General features: G+C 46.3%; 2 protein-coding genes across 4 annotated transcripts in view; one reads left to right on the top strand and one right to left on the bottom strand.

Moving 5' to 3' along the window:
* Window positions 1-253: 253 nt before the first annotated feature.
* SAYSD1 (SAYSVFN motif domain containing 1) lies at window positions 254-6963 on the bottom strand. Its single transcript, XM_027524973.1, has 2 exons — window positions 6620-6963; window positions 254-845 (listed from the first exon to the last, which is right to left on the bottom strand). The coding sequence occupies exons 1-2, from the start codon at window positions 6824-6826 to the stop codon at window positions 468-470; spliced, it is 585 nt and encodes a 194-aa protein (XP_027380774.1). The 5' UTR covers window positions 6827-6963; the 3' UTR covers window positions 254-467.
* LOC113881844 overlaps window positions 5788-14106 on the top strand; it is a 32243-nt gene continuing 23924 nt past the window's right edge. For all 3 annotated transcript variants that reach the window (XM_027524970.1, XM_027524971.1, XM_027524972.1), the window contains exon 1: window positions 5788-6598. In XM_027524970.1, the coding sequence (XP_027380771.1) occupies window positions 6124-6598 (475 nt within the window). In that variant the 5' untranslated portion in view covers window positions 5788-6123. The remainder of the gene's footprint in view (window positions 6599-14106) is intronic.

A 14106-nucleotide genomic window follows, 5' to 3' on the forward strand; every position in this document is an offset into this window, starting at 1 on the left:
GCTAACTGTGTTAGACTTGGAACAAACTGGACTTACAAATGCACTCTTGGAACAGAAGTCACGTATGTATGCAGGGGAGTTACTGTAACTAATTCTAAAAATAAGACTTAAAGAGAATATTTACTTTTAACACATAGCTCTGATGTACCAAACCATTACTTCAAACAGCTCAATATTTTCAACAGTTATCTCCCCAAAGCCCTCCTAGTGTTCTCTAGGAATCGCCTCTCTAAAATAAAGAGACAAACAGGTCTCCTGTCTTGAGTGTGTAATTTTTATAAATTGCATCAGACCCACAGTGAGTGTCTTTACAGGAGTTTCACCAAAATGAAAAAGAAATTCTGAGATAAAACTGTAGCAGGAGGTCAGGGGAAGTGCGGAATTGTGGGGTCACAGACCTGACCCGCAAGCTGTTCTCAGTCAAAGCCAGGGGGTGCGAGGGCCCTGGGGCCACCGCCGGTCTGGTCCTATCTCCGCGGCAGAGGCCTCAGGTGCAGCTCTCGCTCCAGCTGCTCGGCGGTCAGGCTTCCCTGGATTGCCTCGCAGCCCGGGTTGAACACCGAGTAGGCACTTTTCTCCCCCTGCATCTTCTCCTCGGGGCCTCGCATCCCCACATACATCCAGTAGAACAGGGACAGGACAAAATAGGCCAGGCCAAATTCCAGCTCCACAAACAGCCCCAGCAGGACCAACCAGAGGAGCACCTTCAACAGGGTGACGCTGGTCAGGAGAGACCGGTCCCGCGGGGTCAGGGGCTGTGGTGGCGGCGGCTGTGGCGGTGGCGGGGCTTCTTCGGCTGGACTCCATGGTGGCTGTGACTCGAGGCCCCCGGGCCCTGCTGCTCCCTAGGACACACAAACAAATCAAAGAAAGAATGAAGGACAGTGGGGCCAAGAGGATCAAAACCCACCCGGAGAGGCAGCTGCCCCTGCGTGCAAAGGCGTCCCCTCATCGGCGTCTGTTTTTCTTGCCCTGCTCTCTAAGACAACTATCTCCCAAGAGCTCTCATGCATCCTGCTCTGAATCAAAACCCATCAGTGAGATGTGACTTGAGGAAAACCTTACGGCGTTCGGGTGGATTCCCGTCTGAGGCAGACATTTCATCAGATTAGTCTGCTGCTAAGAGGAGCTAATGTAGCCCCTCCAGTAACTCCCTGTAATTGATAAGGCAGCAGCCGGGCACATGCTTCCCACACAGAATCAATATATGTTTGTTGACTGGATTAGATGAGCTAAAATGTTGTTGAGTGGCACGATTCTAAAATGAGGAGTATTCTACACGTTAAAAAAAAAAAATCACAATTAGAACCACAACCTTTCCATCCCGTGACCATCTTACAGGGCCCCAGGGTCTCCTAACTGGACTACCCGCCTTCTAACCTATCTCTCCCCACACCAAACCATGTACATCTGCTAAATAAATCTGCCACAACATCCATCAACCTTCTGCTCACAAACCTTTGACACATTTTTAATGCCTACCAGTTAAATTTTAAACTCCTTGGGCTGGAATCCAAGGCCTTGCATTCACTCAAAAGACAGAAGTGCCAGAACACAGGCCCCTATGCTGGCTGTAATGGGAGACAGAGGTATTTAAGGAGCTTTTGCGAGCTTGGTCTCCAGTCCAGTATTTTCTAAAATTTTGGGGTATGACCCACAATAAAAAATACATTTTGTACTGCAAACCCCCCCAAAAATATATATATATGGTGTGTATATATGTGTGTATCAGGAAAAAAGTCTTCACATACCATCACTTTGATTACATATGAAGCTTTGGTTTTCTATTCTATTTTTAAAATTACATTTAGTTAATTTAGGATAAGACCTTAAAAATTTTTTTCACTAGCCACGAATGAGTCATGATTTGCAGTTTGTAAAATAATGTTGTAAAAAGTTTCCTGAACAACATGATCCACAATCTACTGCTCTAGAAATGAATCCTCTGGTCTTACAACCCAAAGACACTGCCCATCCGTGGCTGGGAATATTCCTCTCCATTCCTCAGGAACGTGCTCTCTCCAGGCAAGCACGGCTGGTGAACTATGTATACCCTGACCTCTGGGGCCAGCAAGCAGGGTGCCCCTCCGCCTCCCAGAGCTCTAACTGGCTCTCTTTCTCACTGAGCACCAAACTGTTGTCATTCAAGTGTCTCTCTTTTAATATAGATCACATGTGTCCCTAGTGGTTGCATGAGGTCACCTACTGTTGCTGATTATCTTTTGGTGTCTCCAGAGCCAAACAGCACTGCACACGTAAGTTCTCTGTACAGAGCAGACTTAGTTCATTTATTCAGTTATATCCCGTATTCTTCACGTGGCAACTTAAAAGGGACCAAAACCGTTATCTGATCTCCAAAAAATATACAGGTCATCTGATTCATGCTGCTTTAGCAATTCTACATTGTTAGACCTTTGGTTGTTTTTTTTTTTTTAAGCATCAACTCTGGGTTGGGAAGATCCCCTGGAGAAGAAAATGGCAACCCACTCCAGCATTCTTGCCTGGAGAATCCCATGAACAGAGGTGCCTGGAGGGCTACAATCCGTAGGGTCGCAAAAAGTCAGACACGACTGAAGTGACTTGGCACGCGTTGCAATTATTACCTTTCCAATTAGATTGGAAAGGTCTTTGACATATAATCAGCTACAGTCCCCACCCCCTCCACATACATTTATTAAATAAATAAATGTCCCTTTCTGATTCAACCAGTGTGCACAATAGGGAAATCACTGACAGTCTTAGCAGGGAACGCATACAATCTGATTAGTATTTAAGACTACTCTGGATGCCAGGTAGAGAATGGGCTGCAAGAGAAGAAAGGAAATTGTTAATAGCTCATGCATGAGGCCCAATAAGAGAGGAGCAGGCAGAGATGAGGCTGGTGACAAGGAGATCAGAGAGAAATGATGGACTGATGGATAGAGAACACATCTTGAACGTGCACAACTTGCAATTCACAGTAAACTGAATTTATTAGTAAAGGAACACTAATAAGAATAATGCTATGGCCAACATTTACTGAGTACCTTCTAGATGCCTGATCTCCTGTAACCCAGCAGGCAGGCCTTATTAGTCCCAATTTACTGATAAGGAGACACTGAGATGTAAGGAACTCCCCTAAAGTCACATGGCTGGTGACAGGCAGAGATGAGGTTGGTCCAGGATCCTAGGATGATCTCCCTTCAAAGGTCTTTTTACTTAACTAAGGGCATCATGGGAGATGCTAAGGGGAAGGGTGAGAGCTAGAAGGAGATGAGGTAGGGGTAAGGGTGTTAAACTGGCAAAGGGAACAAAGGAGAGGGGGCTCCAGAGATGCCTCCAACCAGTGCACCTCCTACTGTAAAAGCTGTGTGTCAAAGTGTTTGGGGCCACCACAGGCACCACAGCACATATGGTGCAGTTTAGGGAAGGGACTTCCATTCCCAGAATACCAAAGTCTTCCCACCTCAGAGCCTTTGCACTTGCGGTTCCCTCTGAGAGGAAAGCCCTTTCCCCTCACACCACCTGGCTGGCTCCCTCTTCTACAAACCTCAGCAAAAATGTCACCATGTGGGCCCTTGTCCTTGTCCCAGGTTTCTTAAGAGTGGCTCCTTCTTAAGAAAAATGGTGAGGTCACTTCCTCTATGAGGTCCTCCCTGCCCACCCAATTTAAAGTGACACTCTGCATCCCTCACCCCCGATTCACTATCACAGCACGCTGGATTTTCCTCCCTTTTGTAGCATTCATCATTCTGTTCTTTCAACTCAAAAGCAAGTTCTGAGAGAACAGGGCCTTGTCTTTATTGCATTGTCTCCTGGGACTCAGGACAGTAGCTGGAACATAGTGGGCACGTGACTGAGTCAATGAATGCTGGTGGAAAAAAGGGAGAACTTAAGAGATGACTCCTGGATCTGAAGCGGTGATGCAAAGCCTGTGCCTGGCTGCTGCTGCTGCTGTTGCTAAGTCGCTTCAGTCGTGTCTGACTCTCTGCGACCCCATAGACGGCAGCCCACCAGGCTCCCCCGTCCCTGGGATTCTCCAGGCAAGAACACTCGAGTAGGTTGCCATTGCCTTCTCCAATGCATGAAAGTGAAAAGTGAAAGTGAAGTCGCTCAGTTGTGTCCGACTCTTTGAGACCCCATGGACTGCAGCCTACCAGGCTCCTCATCCATTCGATTTTCAGGCAAGAACACTGGGGTGCCATCGCCTTCTCTGTGCCTGGCTAGGTCATGCCAAAGAAAGAGGGCATTTGAACTGTGGGCCAGCCTGAGCCAAGGCCTGGAAGGGAGGAGTTGCAGGATGAGTGTGGTCAATAGACCCTGGGGCTAGATGGTGCACTGGGGGCCTGGGGAGGGAGATGGGGGTGGGGTGGGGGCTTGGCAGGATTAAAAAAAAAAAAGTTACAGGCATTTTTGTCCCACTGTGGTAGAAGCTTGCTGCAGAAAGAAATATTTTATTTGGGGGAAATGCTTTTCCCCAAGCTAAATTCGAGAGTGAGGGAATGAGGAGGTGGACCCCTCTGTATCAATGGCCAGCAAAAAGAAGCAATAACAAACAGAAGGATAAAGAAATCTCAGACAAGCCACTATGTGCCACCAAAATTATTAGGTAGAGATAGATCAGAAATTGGCAGGGGTAGGGGGTGGGGAGCAATTTAGTGATAATTTCACACCAGAACAAACTCAAGAATGATAACTGAGTAAATGAAAATGAGTTTTAGACAAAGTCCCTTATGAAAAACAGAGTAACTGATAAGAAGCATAGGAGGTCTAGCATTGCCTCTCATCCCTTTGTCAGGCCATCAGTTAGTTTTTGGGCTTTTAATAATGGAAATTTTCTCCAAGCTCAGCTCCTCTAGTGATCTCATATTCCTTTGGAAATGAGCCATAAAGTCAAAAACTCATTGTGTAGGCTAGATGTTTTATAACTGTGGGGAGGAAAAGGGGTAGAGGAAATGGATTCTAAAATCCTAAGCAATTGTGCCCTGTGAGTTCTAATCCACAATAAAGTCATCCTGAGACAAACTGTATGCAAGGAAATGGATTGTTTGAACCCTGCACACTCTTTCTGCAAGTCAGCAGGAACCCTGTGTGTCATGAAGAATAGTATCTAATTCAAACTAAGTAACAATAAGTTCTCCTTGATTACCAAAAAAAAAAAGAAAAAATTCCTTATAAGCAGATGTGGTGCAAGGATACATGAACTTAGGAAATTTTAAGAGGAGTAAGAGTTGACTCATTGGAAAAGACTCTGATGCTGGGAGGGATTGGGGGCAGGAGGAGAAGGGGACGACAGAGGATGAGATGGCTGGATGGCATCACTGACTCGATGGACGTGAGTCTCAGTGAACTCCGGGAGTTGGTGATGGACAGGGAGGCCTGGCGTGCTGCGATTCATGGGGTCACAAAGAGTCGGACACGACTGAGCGACTGATCTGATCTGAAGGCACATTTTACTTTCCAAAAGGAATTTCTGGCACTTATTGCACTTAGGAGGTTCAAAGACCAGCTCACAGATTTCCCCTTGATGTTTTGTCCTGTGTTCCCACATGCATGCTCCAATCTCACACTTAAGTCACCTTGCCACTTTACTCATGAATGAAAACCAAGATACAGAGAGAGGAATGAGAGATTACCAAAAGCTAATGAGGCTTCCCTGGTGGCTCAGACAGTAAAGAATCTGCCTGCAATGGCAGGAGACCTGTGTGGGATCCCTGGGTCAGGAAGATCCCCTGAAGAAGATAATGGCTACCCACTCCAGTATTCTTGCATGGAGAATCCCATGAACAGAGGAGACTGACAGGCTACAGCCCATAGGATCGCAAGGATTCGGGCACGACTGAACGACTAACACACTCACAATAGGGTGTAAAAGCTATCATACTAATCTCTTGTTTTCGCCTTAAACATTAATTGTTAAACTTGAGTAGGCTTCGCTACTTCAACAGCGATACACAACACATTGCCACCACAGGCAGTCAGCACACTTCTGCGAGTTCTGTATTCAAACACCATTTCTAAAGCGCAGGCTATTTGGGCACGTGGCCCAGATGCGAAATCAAATCAAGCTTTAATTTACTGCCACTTCTCATCAGCATCCAATTAGACCTTTCCCCCTCCATTAGCAGAGGGCTGTGGCCCCCTATGGTTGTGGAGACGTTTCCCAAAGCCACCGAGGGCACAACGATCACTCAACTCGCTGTGAATAACGCAAGGGCAGAGGTGATTTCTTCTGGGACCCTAGACCCTCAACTTCCCGCCTGGAGTCGAAGGTACGTGGGTCCCTGGCTGGAAAGAAAATGTCAAAGTCACTCTGCAGGGCAGAACAGGACGGGGCAGGAGACGCGGGGCACCGCCGCCAAGCCGGCGGGAGGCGCCAGCAGCCCCTCTCAGCTAGCGAAAAGTGTGTTAGTCCCTCAATCGTGTCTGACTCTCTGCGAGCCCATAAACTGTCCTCCGCTGTCAACGGGCTTCTCCAGCCCCGGGGGGCGTGGCCTGGGCCGGGCCATTCCACGACGTGGGGGCGGGGCCTTCAGGCCACCACGTGGTGCCGGGGCGGAGCCTCGGCGGAGTCGCCTTAGAGGCCACGTCGGCGTTTCAGAAGCCAGGTGCCTTAGGGGTAAGGCCTCCCTCCTCTCACCTGAGCGAGGCTGGGCTGGGCCTGGGCACTCGGTGGCCTCGGTTTCCACACCAGGAACCGTTTTAGCCAGCCTGAAGGTGCTTTTGGAGTCGTAGCTGCTTCTGCCTTCTCTCCCGAGGTTTGTGTACTCTGGCTCGAAGTGCTGGGTTCAGCCACCAGCCCGGCTCGCTTCCGGGCCGCCCGGAACTCAGCTAGCCGCTGCTCCATGGCGCGCGCCCCCTTCTTCGCGCGCCCAAAAAGCGCGCGCGCGCGCCCGCCCGCGGGGAACCAGTCCCGACTTTGCGGGGTTCCGGGCTGCAGTGCGCCTGCGTGGCGGCGCTCTCTGCTGCGCGTGCGCGCTAGCGGCACTGAGCGCGGGTGGGGCGTGCGCTGGCTTTGTGACGTTCAGTAGGCAGTTCACAACTAATTGTTCACTCTAAACTTGAAAGAGCAGTGTTCACATCCTCGAGCTACGTGGTTAAGAACCTAAACATAAAGGTTGCCTCATTGTTTCCAGCTTTTGCCCTAGGCTAAGCGCCGCAATGCTCTCTCATGTCAGGGATCAGCTCCCTAACAGGTGGAACATCTCCACAGGTTAGCACCAGATTGAGAAGGTGGTCCCGGGGCATTGAAAAAGGCCCATGATCTGTGGGACTTTTCATGTCAGAAGGAAGGCAGGATACAGCCTGCCCTTTTCCTTTTCAGCGGTTTGCCAGTCTTAGCACTTTGGAGGGCTAGCACTTCTCACTGGCAAGCAGGTTGTACAGACTTCGCCCAATCACTACTCACCCAAAAGGTCACAGTTCCGGTCAGGGACTGTTTAGATTTTTAAAGCTCTAAGCATCTAGCTTTGATGCTTTTGAACTTTGGTGTTGGAGAAGACTTGAGGACTGGACTGCAAGGAGAGCCAACCAGTTCATCCTAAAGGAAAGCAGTCCTGGATGTTCATTGGAAGGACTGATGCTGAAGCTGAAACTCCAATACTTTGGCCACCTGACTCATTGGAAAAGACCCTGATGCTGGGAAAGATTGAAGGCAGGAGGAGAAGGGGAAGACAAGAGGAGGAGATAGTTGGATGGCATCACTGACTCAATGGACGTGAGTTTGAGTAAACTCTGGGAGTTGGCAGTGGACAGGGAGGCCTAGCGTGCTGAAGCCCATGGAGTCACAAAGAGTCAGATAGGACGAGTGACAACTGGACTGAAGCATCTAGCTAAGTGACACTCACGAAATTGAGAACTCAAATATTTTTGGGGTCTTGTTGAGTGTGAGTCAAGGAACTATATGAACTAGAATTGGAGTCTTTCCTACTCTTAGCAAATGTTTATCAAGAATCCTCTATATGTCAAGGGCTCCCATGATAGCTCAGTTGGTAAAGAATCCGCCTGCAATGCAGGGGACCCTGGTTCAATTCCTGGGTCAGGAAGATCTCCTGGGGAAAGGATAGGCTGCCCACTCCAGCCAGTATTCTTGGGCTTCCCTGGTGGCTCAGCTGGTAAAGAATCTGCCCACAATGAGGGAGACCTGTGTTCGATCCCAGGGTTAGGAAGATCCCCTGGAGAAGGGAAAGGCTACTCACTCCAGTATCCTGGCCTGGAGAATTCCATGGACTTTATAGTTCATGGGGTTGCAAAGAGGGAACGCGACTGAACGACTTCACTTTCAGGTACTGATCATAGGCTTCTTAGGTGGCTCCGTGGTAAAGAGTCTGCCTGCAATGCAGGAGACTCAAGTGTGATCTCTGGGTCAGGAAGATATCCTGGAGAAGGAAATGGCAACCCACTCCAGTATTCTTGCCTGGGAAATCTGGACAGAGGAGCCTGGCAAGGAATAGTCCATATGGTCACAAAAAGGTCAGACACAACTTAGCAACTAAACAACAGTTGCTAAGAAACAACAGCTCTGAAGAAAATTGAAGTAAGAAATAGGGATGGTGGGGCTGTTTTGAGCCAGTGACCAGGGAAGTCTTCTCTGAGGAGTTGCCATTTAAGCAGAGACCTAAATGAAGTGAGTGGTGAAGGCATGTAGATACCTGGAGATGAGCATTTCTGTTAGAGGAAACAGCAAGTACAAAAGTCCTGAGAGCTCAAGTACTTTGTTTGACCTTCTCACAGAACATCAATGGTCAGTTCATACAAGGCCTTACAGGCCATAGTCGAAACTTCACCCTGTGTTCTGAGTGTGATGGTAAGTGACAGGAGGATTTTGAGTACAAGATGACATGATCTGACATATTTTTAAAAGATCACACTTGCTGCTGGAGGTGGGGTGCTATTAGGGTGCAAAGACAGAAGGAAGAAAGCCAGTTAGAAAATACAGTGGTATAAGAGAGACTGGGCCTTTGGGGGCTAGAGTGGGAGTGATGGAGTTGGTGAGAATTGGTCAGATTCTGAATATAGTTCTGAATATCTGAGCCAACATGATGTGCAGCCGCATTGGATGTGGAGTGTGAGAAAAAAGGAATCAAGGATGACATATTTCCACCAGCCCCTCTGTCACCAATCCACACACCTTAGATACCAAGTAAAAAAATGCTAGGTTCTTTATTGAGATAGAGGAAGACTGGCAAGTCTTGTTTTGGACATGCCAAGAGTTTGAGGTGCCCGTTGGATAAACAGTGGAGGCAGTTCAACAGTGAAAACTGGAATTCAGATAAAAGTCAAGACTGGAGATACATATTGGGAGTCATGACCATGTGTGTGATAAAGCCATGAAACTAGGTGCAATCAACTAGGGAGTGAGTGTGGATAAGAAGAGAAGGTATATGAGGACTGAGTCCTGACTAGTTGGAGATGATCTGTGAGACAAAAAAGAATGGGGATGTTATACCACAAAGAGTTGCCATTGAGAAGTCACAAAGTTTCTTACCCATCATGGTAGAATGACGGGTAAGTTTTTACCCATCCAGAGTAGATCTGCTTCTCTGGAGGGACTAGAGATTTCATTGATTGTATTTCCCACTTGGTCATGTCAGTTGTAAGTTACTTGCCATAGGTGCCTGCCATCTACCTCTACAAGGATTAAATCATGTGCTGCTGCAGCTGCTGACCTTCAACACCTCCTGATGGAGCTCAGGGTGGAGAGTGGAAATGAGGCACTCTGTGCTCCGGGAAAGCTGGCAGGATAGGTCTTCAGATAGTTAGATATTCTTGGAACTGATTTTAGGAGCCCAATTCTTGTATCTCCTTGTAACTAGAAAAGCACTAAAATCCTGCTTGGCAACAATTGTTTCTTGTGACTAGCAGAAGCCTCACAAGACCAGAAGAAATTCCACACACACCAAAAAAGTGCTTAATTGCATGTATTCCCCCTTTACCAAAATCACATATATCCTGTCCTTTCCTCCTACCTCTTTGAAACAGATTCTCAGAGCTGTCTGAGGTGCTGTCTCCTGGGCTGCAATCCTCACATTGCTCCAAATAAAACTTAACTCACAACTCTCACATTGTGCTTTTTTTTTAGTTGACAATAATCACACTGAGACCTTAGAACTGCATTTGTCATCTACTTCTAGCAGACATTTAGACTTCAGGCATACAATTTGTGGGCTATTGCAGTCAGGGTCTCTGGCAGGAAACATGGCACTTTTGAAAAGGTTAAGTAAGGAGAGTTTCATGTTACAAAGATGTGGCAAAATAAAGGGATGCAGCAAGGAAGTTCATAGGAAGTGTGTGTGACCAGCCTCTGGGCCTCAGGCAGCAAGACAGAGTGGTCATCAGAACTCGATGAATCCTGTAGCTAGAGGAGAAGCCCAAGATGCAGGAGCTGTTAAACGGGTGGAGAAGGGTGGGAAGAGGGTAAGAGGAGCAAACAGAATATCCAGCCAAGTACTGGCATTTCTAGCTCCATCTTGCTTCGGTAACCTTATTTTCCCTTTGTTTTCTGCTTATAAATTTATTTTGTCTCGGTGCTTTGTAAACCTCTTTAAATTCTTTTTGGAAGAGTTTGAAAGAATGGGAAAAAGTAAAGATGAAAGAGATGATCATGAAGAACACCTTCTGCCAAACTAACTCCATTTCCTTTTCAGATAAGATTGTGAGCCTAGTAAATAAGAAGGATCCCAAAGTGTACTTAATGTGTGAATTTAAATTTTATTTGCACGTACCATATTTCATGTGTATATAAATTGGCACATAATAAACATATGTAATATGTGTACATGTATGTCATATTTGTAAATTATGCGTAATAAAATACCCACATGTCCTCCTAAGGTATCCATGCTATGGAGAGTATAATTCCCCATTGTTTGACTTTGAACTCAAACATCCAAGTTGTTTTTGCCAAATGGATGATGGCAGGCATTATGCAGTTAGAGGGGCTTGATGTGTGTCTGTCCTGTTGAATGTGCCCTTTTAATTTTCTGCACTGCCATGAAACTAGCCAGTTATCCAGGAATAATGAGAGTTCTGTGGATATGGCTGACTCACTGACCAGCTAAGCCCAGCCCAAAATAGCTGCCCCCAGCTTACCCAAGATGTATGAAAAATAAATGTTTGTTTTATATCACAGAAATTATGTGTGTTTGGTTACACAGAAACAGCTATTTAAGGAAAAAAAAAAAAGAATGTTCTTCTCTGTACCTGTGGTCCGTTTCTGACTCTTACCCACCACTTCAATCTATTAATGTAGTGAGTTACATTAATAGACTTTCTATCAAACCATCCTATATTCCTGGAATAAACAAAACTCAGCCACTTTATAACATATAAAATTCAAAGCTAGGTCCAGTTTGGTAATCTTTAAAGAATTTTGTACCTATGTGCATTAATGAGATTTTTCAATCTTTTTTTTTCACGTACTGTTCTTAAAAAGTTCTGGATTTAGGATTATACTAGCTTTATGAAATAAGCTGAAGTCTCCATCTCCCCTCCCAACCCCCATTTTTAGAACAGTTTGAATAAAGTAGGAATTAACTGGTTCTTGAATATTTGATAAGACTTAGTAATAAAACCATCTAGACTTGATATTTTCTTAGATCAGATAAATAAATATAAGCAACAATTAAGTGGCTTCATAGCTGGTCAACAAAAAGTGTTAAGAAATGCATCAACATCAGTCTGTCCTATCTGATGTTTTTGGAGTGGCTTGCATGAAAACATAAAAGACAGTTTATCATATTTTTAGGTGATAAAAATTTGATAGAGAAATCTACAATTATATCTTTAGGGTAAGAAAAAAACAAATATAATTAAATTTATCATGATTAAAGGGTTTTGTAGATGCTTAGAGGGAACACTACCTCCTAGATTTGCATTTATGTTTTTATGTCTGTTCTTACTTCCTAATCATTGACTTGAGAGATGTTTGCTTCAATAGGAATTGGAGCTTTTCCTTGACCCCAGGCTGGGAAAGAGGGGCATATGTGGTGGATGCTTCAGCTTCTATAGTCAATCCCATTGTCTGAGAGAGGACCGCCATGCTCTCCTGCTTATATGACAGGCATTCAGAGTGTCCAGAGGAGAGTGGTCTGGATAATGATGTTTCTAGAGCAGGGCTTCTCAACCTTGGTACTTCAGGCATTTGGGGCCAGATAATTCTTTGTTGTGGGGGGCTGTCCTGTATCTTGTAGGATTCTTAGCAGTATCCCTGACCCCAGCCCATACTTGCCAATAGTATCCCTGGTCATTGTAGCAACCAAAAATGTCTCCAGACGATGCCAAATCAGTGGTGCCCAACCTTTTTGGTACCAGGGACCAGTTTCATGGAAGACAATTTTTTCCATGGACTCAGGGTGGGGACGGGGAGGTTGGTTCAGCAGTAATGCGAGTGATGGGGAGTGAAGGGGAGCAGCAGATGAAGCTTCACTCAGTGGACCGCTGCTCAATTTCTGCTCTGCAGCCCAGGGCCTAACAGAAGCCCTAGGGGTTGGGGACCCCTGCCGAAACTCCCCCCGGAGGCAAATTGTCCTCAGTTGAGAATAACTGGTCTAAAGACCATATTTTAGTAAGCGTAGTAAAAGCAGTGGTGATTTGGGTCAGAGAAGAAGAGTCATAGTGAAAACATACCAGTTTGTTTTAGAAGCTATTAAAAGGGCTATTGCAAATGGGGGACAGAATCATTTTGTGGGGATCCAAAAGGCAGAATTGGGGCTTCCCAGGTAATTCCATGGTAAAGAGTCTGCCTGCCAATGCAGGAGACACAGGAGACTTGGGTTCCATCCCTGGGTCAAGAAGATCCCCTGGAGGAAGGCATGGCAACCTGCTCCAGTATTCTTGCCTGGAGAATCCCAGGGACAGAGGAGCCTGGTGGGCTACAGTCCATAAGGTCGCACAGTGTTGGACGAGACTCAAAGAGTTGGATGAAACTGAGGATGCATGCAAAAGGCAGAACAAAGGTCAAAAGTTTCAAATTACAAGGTGACAAATGTGGAATCTTTTTTTTAAAGGAATTTTCCACCAATTCAGTTTTTCCAGAAATAGGCAGCTAGTGGAATAATTTCAGTGCAGTTGAGTTTCCTGACACTAGCCGTATTCAAGCAGAGGCTGACAAACCACTTGTTAGGAATGCTGTAGAGAGGATCCTGGGCCGAAGAGGATGTAGATGGTTGATGCAGATGATTACCAAGTCTCTTCCAACTGGAGAATTTAATGTTTTAATTCAAACTGGGATAAGAAAACGGAAGGCTTTGGTGCATCAGACTAGACTGTGTCACATAAAGTGTCAGTGCCACTGCCTGGATCCCCTCAGCTCTCGCTATTGCTGGACATGCTGATGGCTTGTTTCTGTGAGCCCCTGGGGGCTTCAGGAGTGTGTTTAACTAGTGCATGAGGCAGACCAGCAGTGGTGGGGGAATTATTCCCCCCCAACCATCAAATGCTGCTGCTGAGTCGCTTCAGTCGTGTCTGACTCTGTGTGACCCCATAGACAGCAGCCCACCAGGCTCCCCCGTCCCTGGGATTCTCCAGGCAAGAACACTGGAGTGGGTTGCTTGCCATTTCCTTCTCCAATGCATCAAAGTGAAAAGTGAAAGGGAAGTCACTCAGTCGTGTCTGACTCTTAGCGACCCCATGGACTGCAGCACGCCAGGCTTCCCTGCCCATCACCAACTGCCGGAGCTTGCTCAAAGTCATGTCCATTGAGTTGGTGATGCCATCCATCTCATCCCTTGTCGTCCCCTTCTCCTCCTGCCTTCAATCTTTCCCAGCATCAGGGTCTTTTCTAGTGAGTCACTTCTTCATATCAGGTGGCCAAAGTATTGGACTTACAGCTTCAGGATCAGTCCTTCCAATGAACACCCAGGACTGATCTCCTTTAGGGTAGACTGGTTGGATCTCCTTGCAGTCCAAGGGACTCTCAAGAATCTTCTCCAACACCACAGTTCAAAAGTATCAACGCTTTGGCGCTCAGCTTTCTTTATAGCCCAACTCTCACATCCATACATGACTACTGGAAAGACCATAGCTTTGACTAGATGGACCTTTGTTGGCAAAGTAATGTCTCTGCTTTTTAATATGCTATCTAGGTTGGTCATAACTTTTCTTCCAAAGGACAAGAGTCTTTTAATT

This window comes from Bos indicus x Bos taurus, chromosome 23 (assembly GCF_003369695.1).
Source record: "Bos indicus x Bos taurus breed Angus x Brahman F1 hybrid chromosome 23, Bos_hybrid_MaternalHap_v2.0, whole genome shotgun sequence".
NCBI classification, from domain to species: Eukaryota; Metazoa; Chordata; class Mammalia; order Artiodactyla; family Bovidae; genus Bos; species Bos indicus x Bos taurus.

Excerpts from the sequence above, each read along its gene's own strand:
- SAYSD1 (XM_027524973.1), bottom strand. The coding sequence starts at position 6,826 with ATGGAGCAGCGGCTAGCTGAGTTCCGGGCGGCCCGGAAGCGAGCCGGG. Across the intron at positions 846-6,619 it reads CCCAGCCCAGCCTCGCTCAG|GGAGCAGCAGGGCCCGGGGG; the intron begins GTGAGAGGAGGG and ends TGTGTGTCCTAG.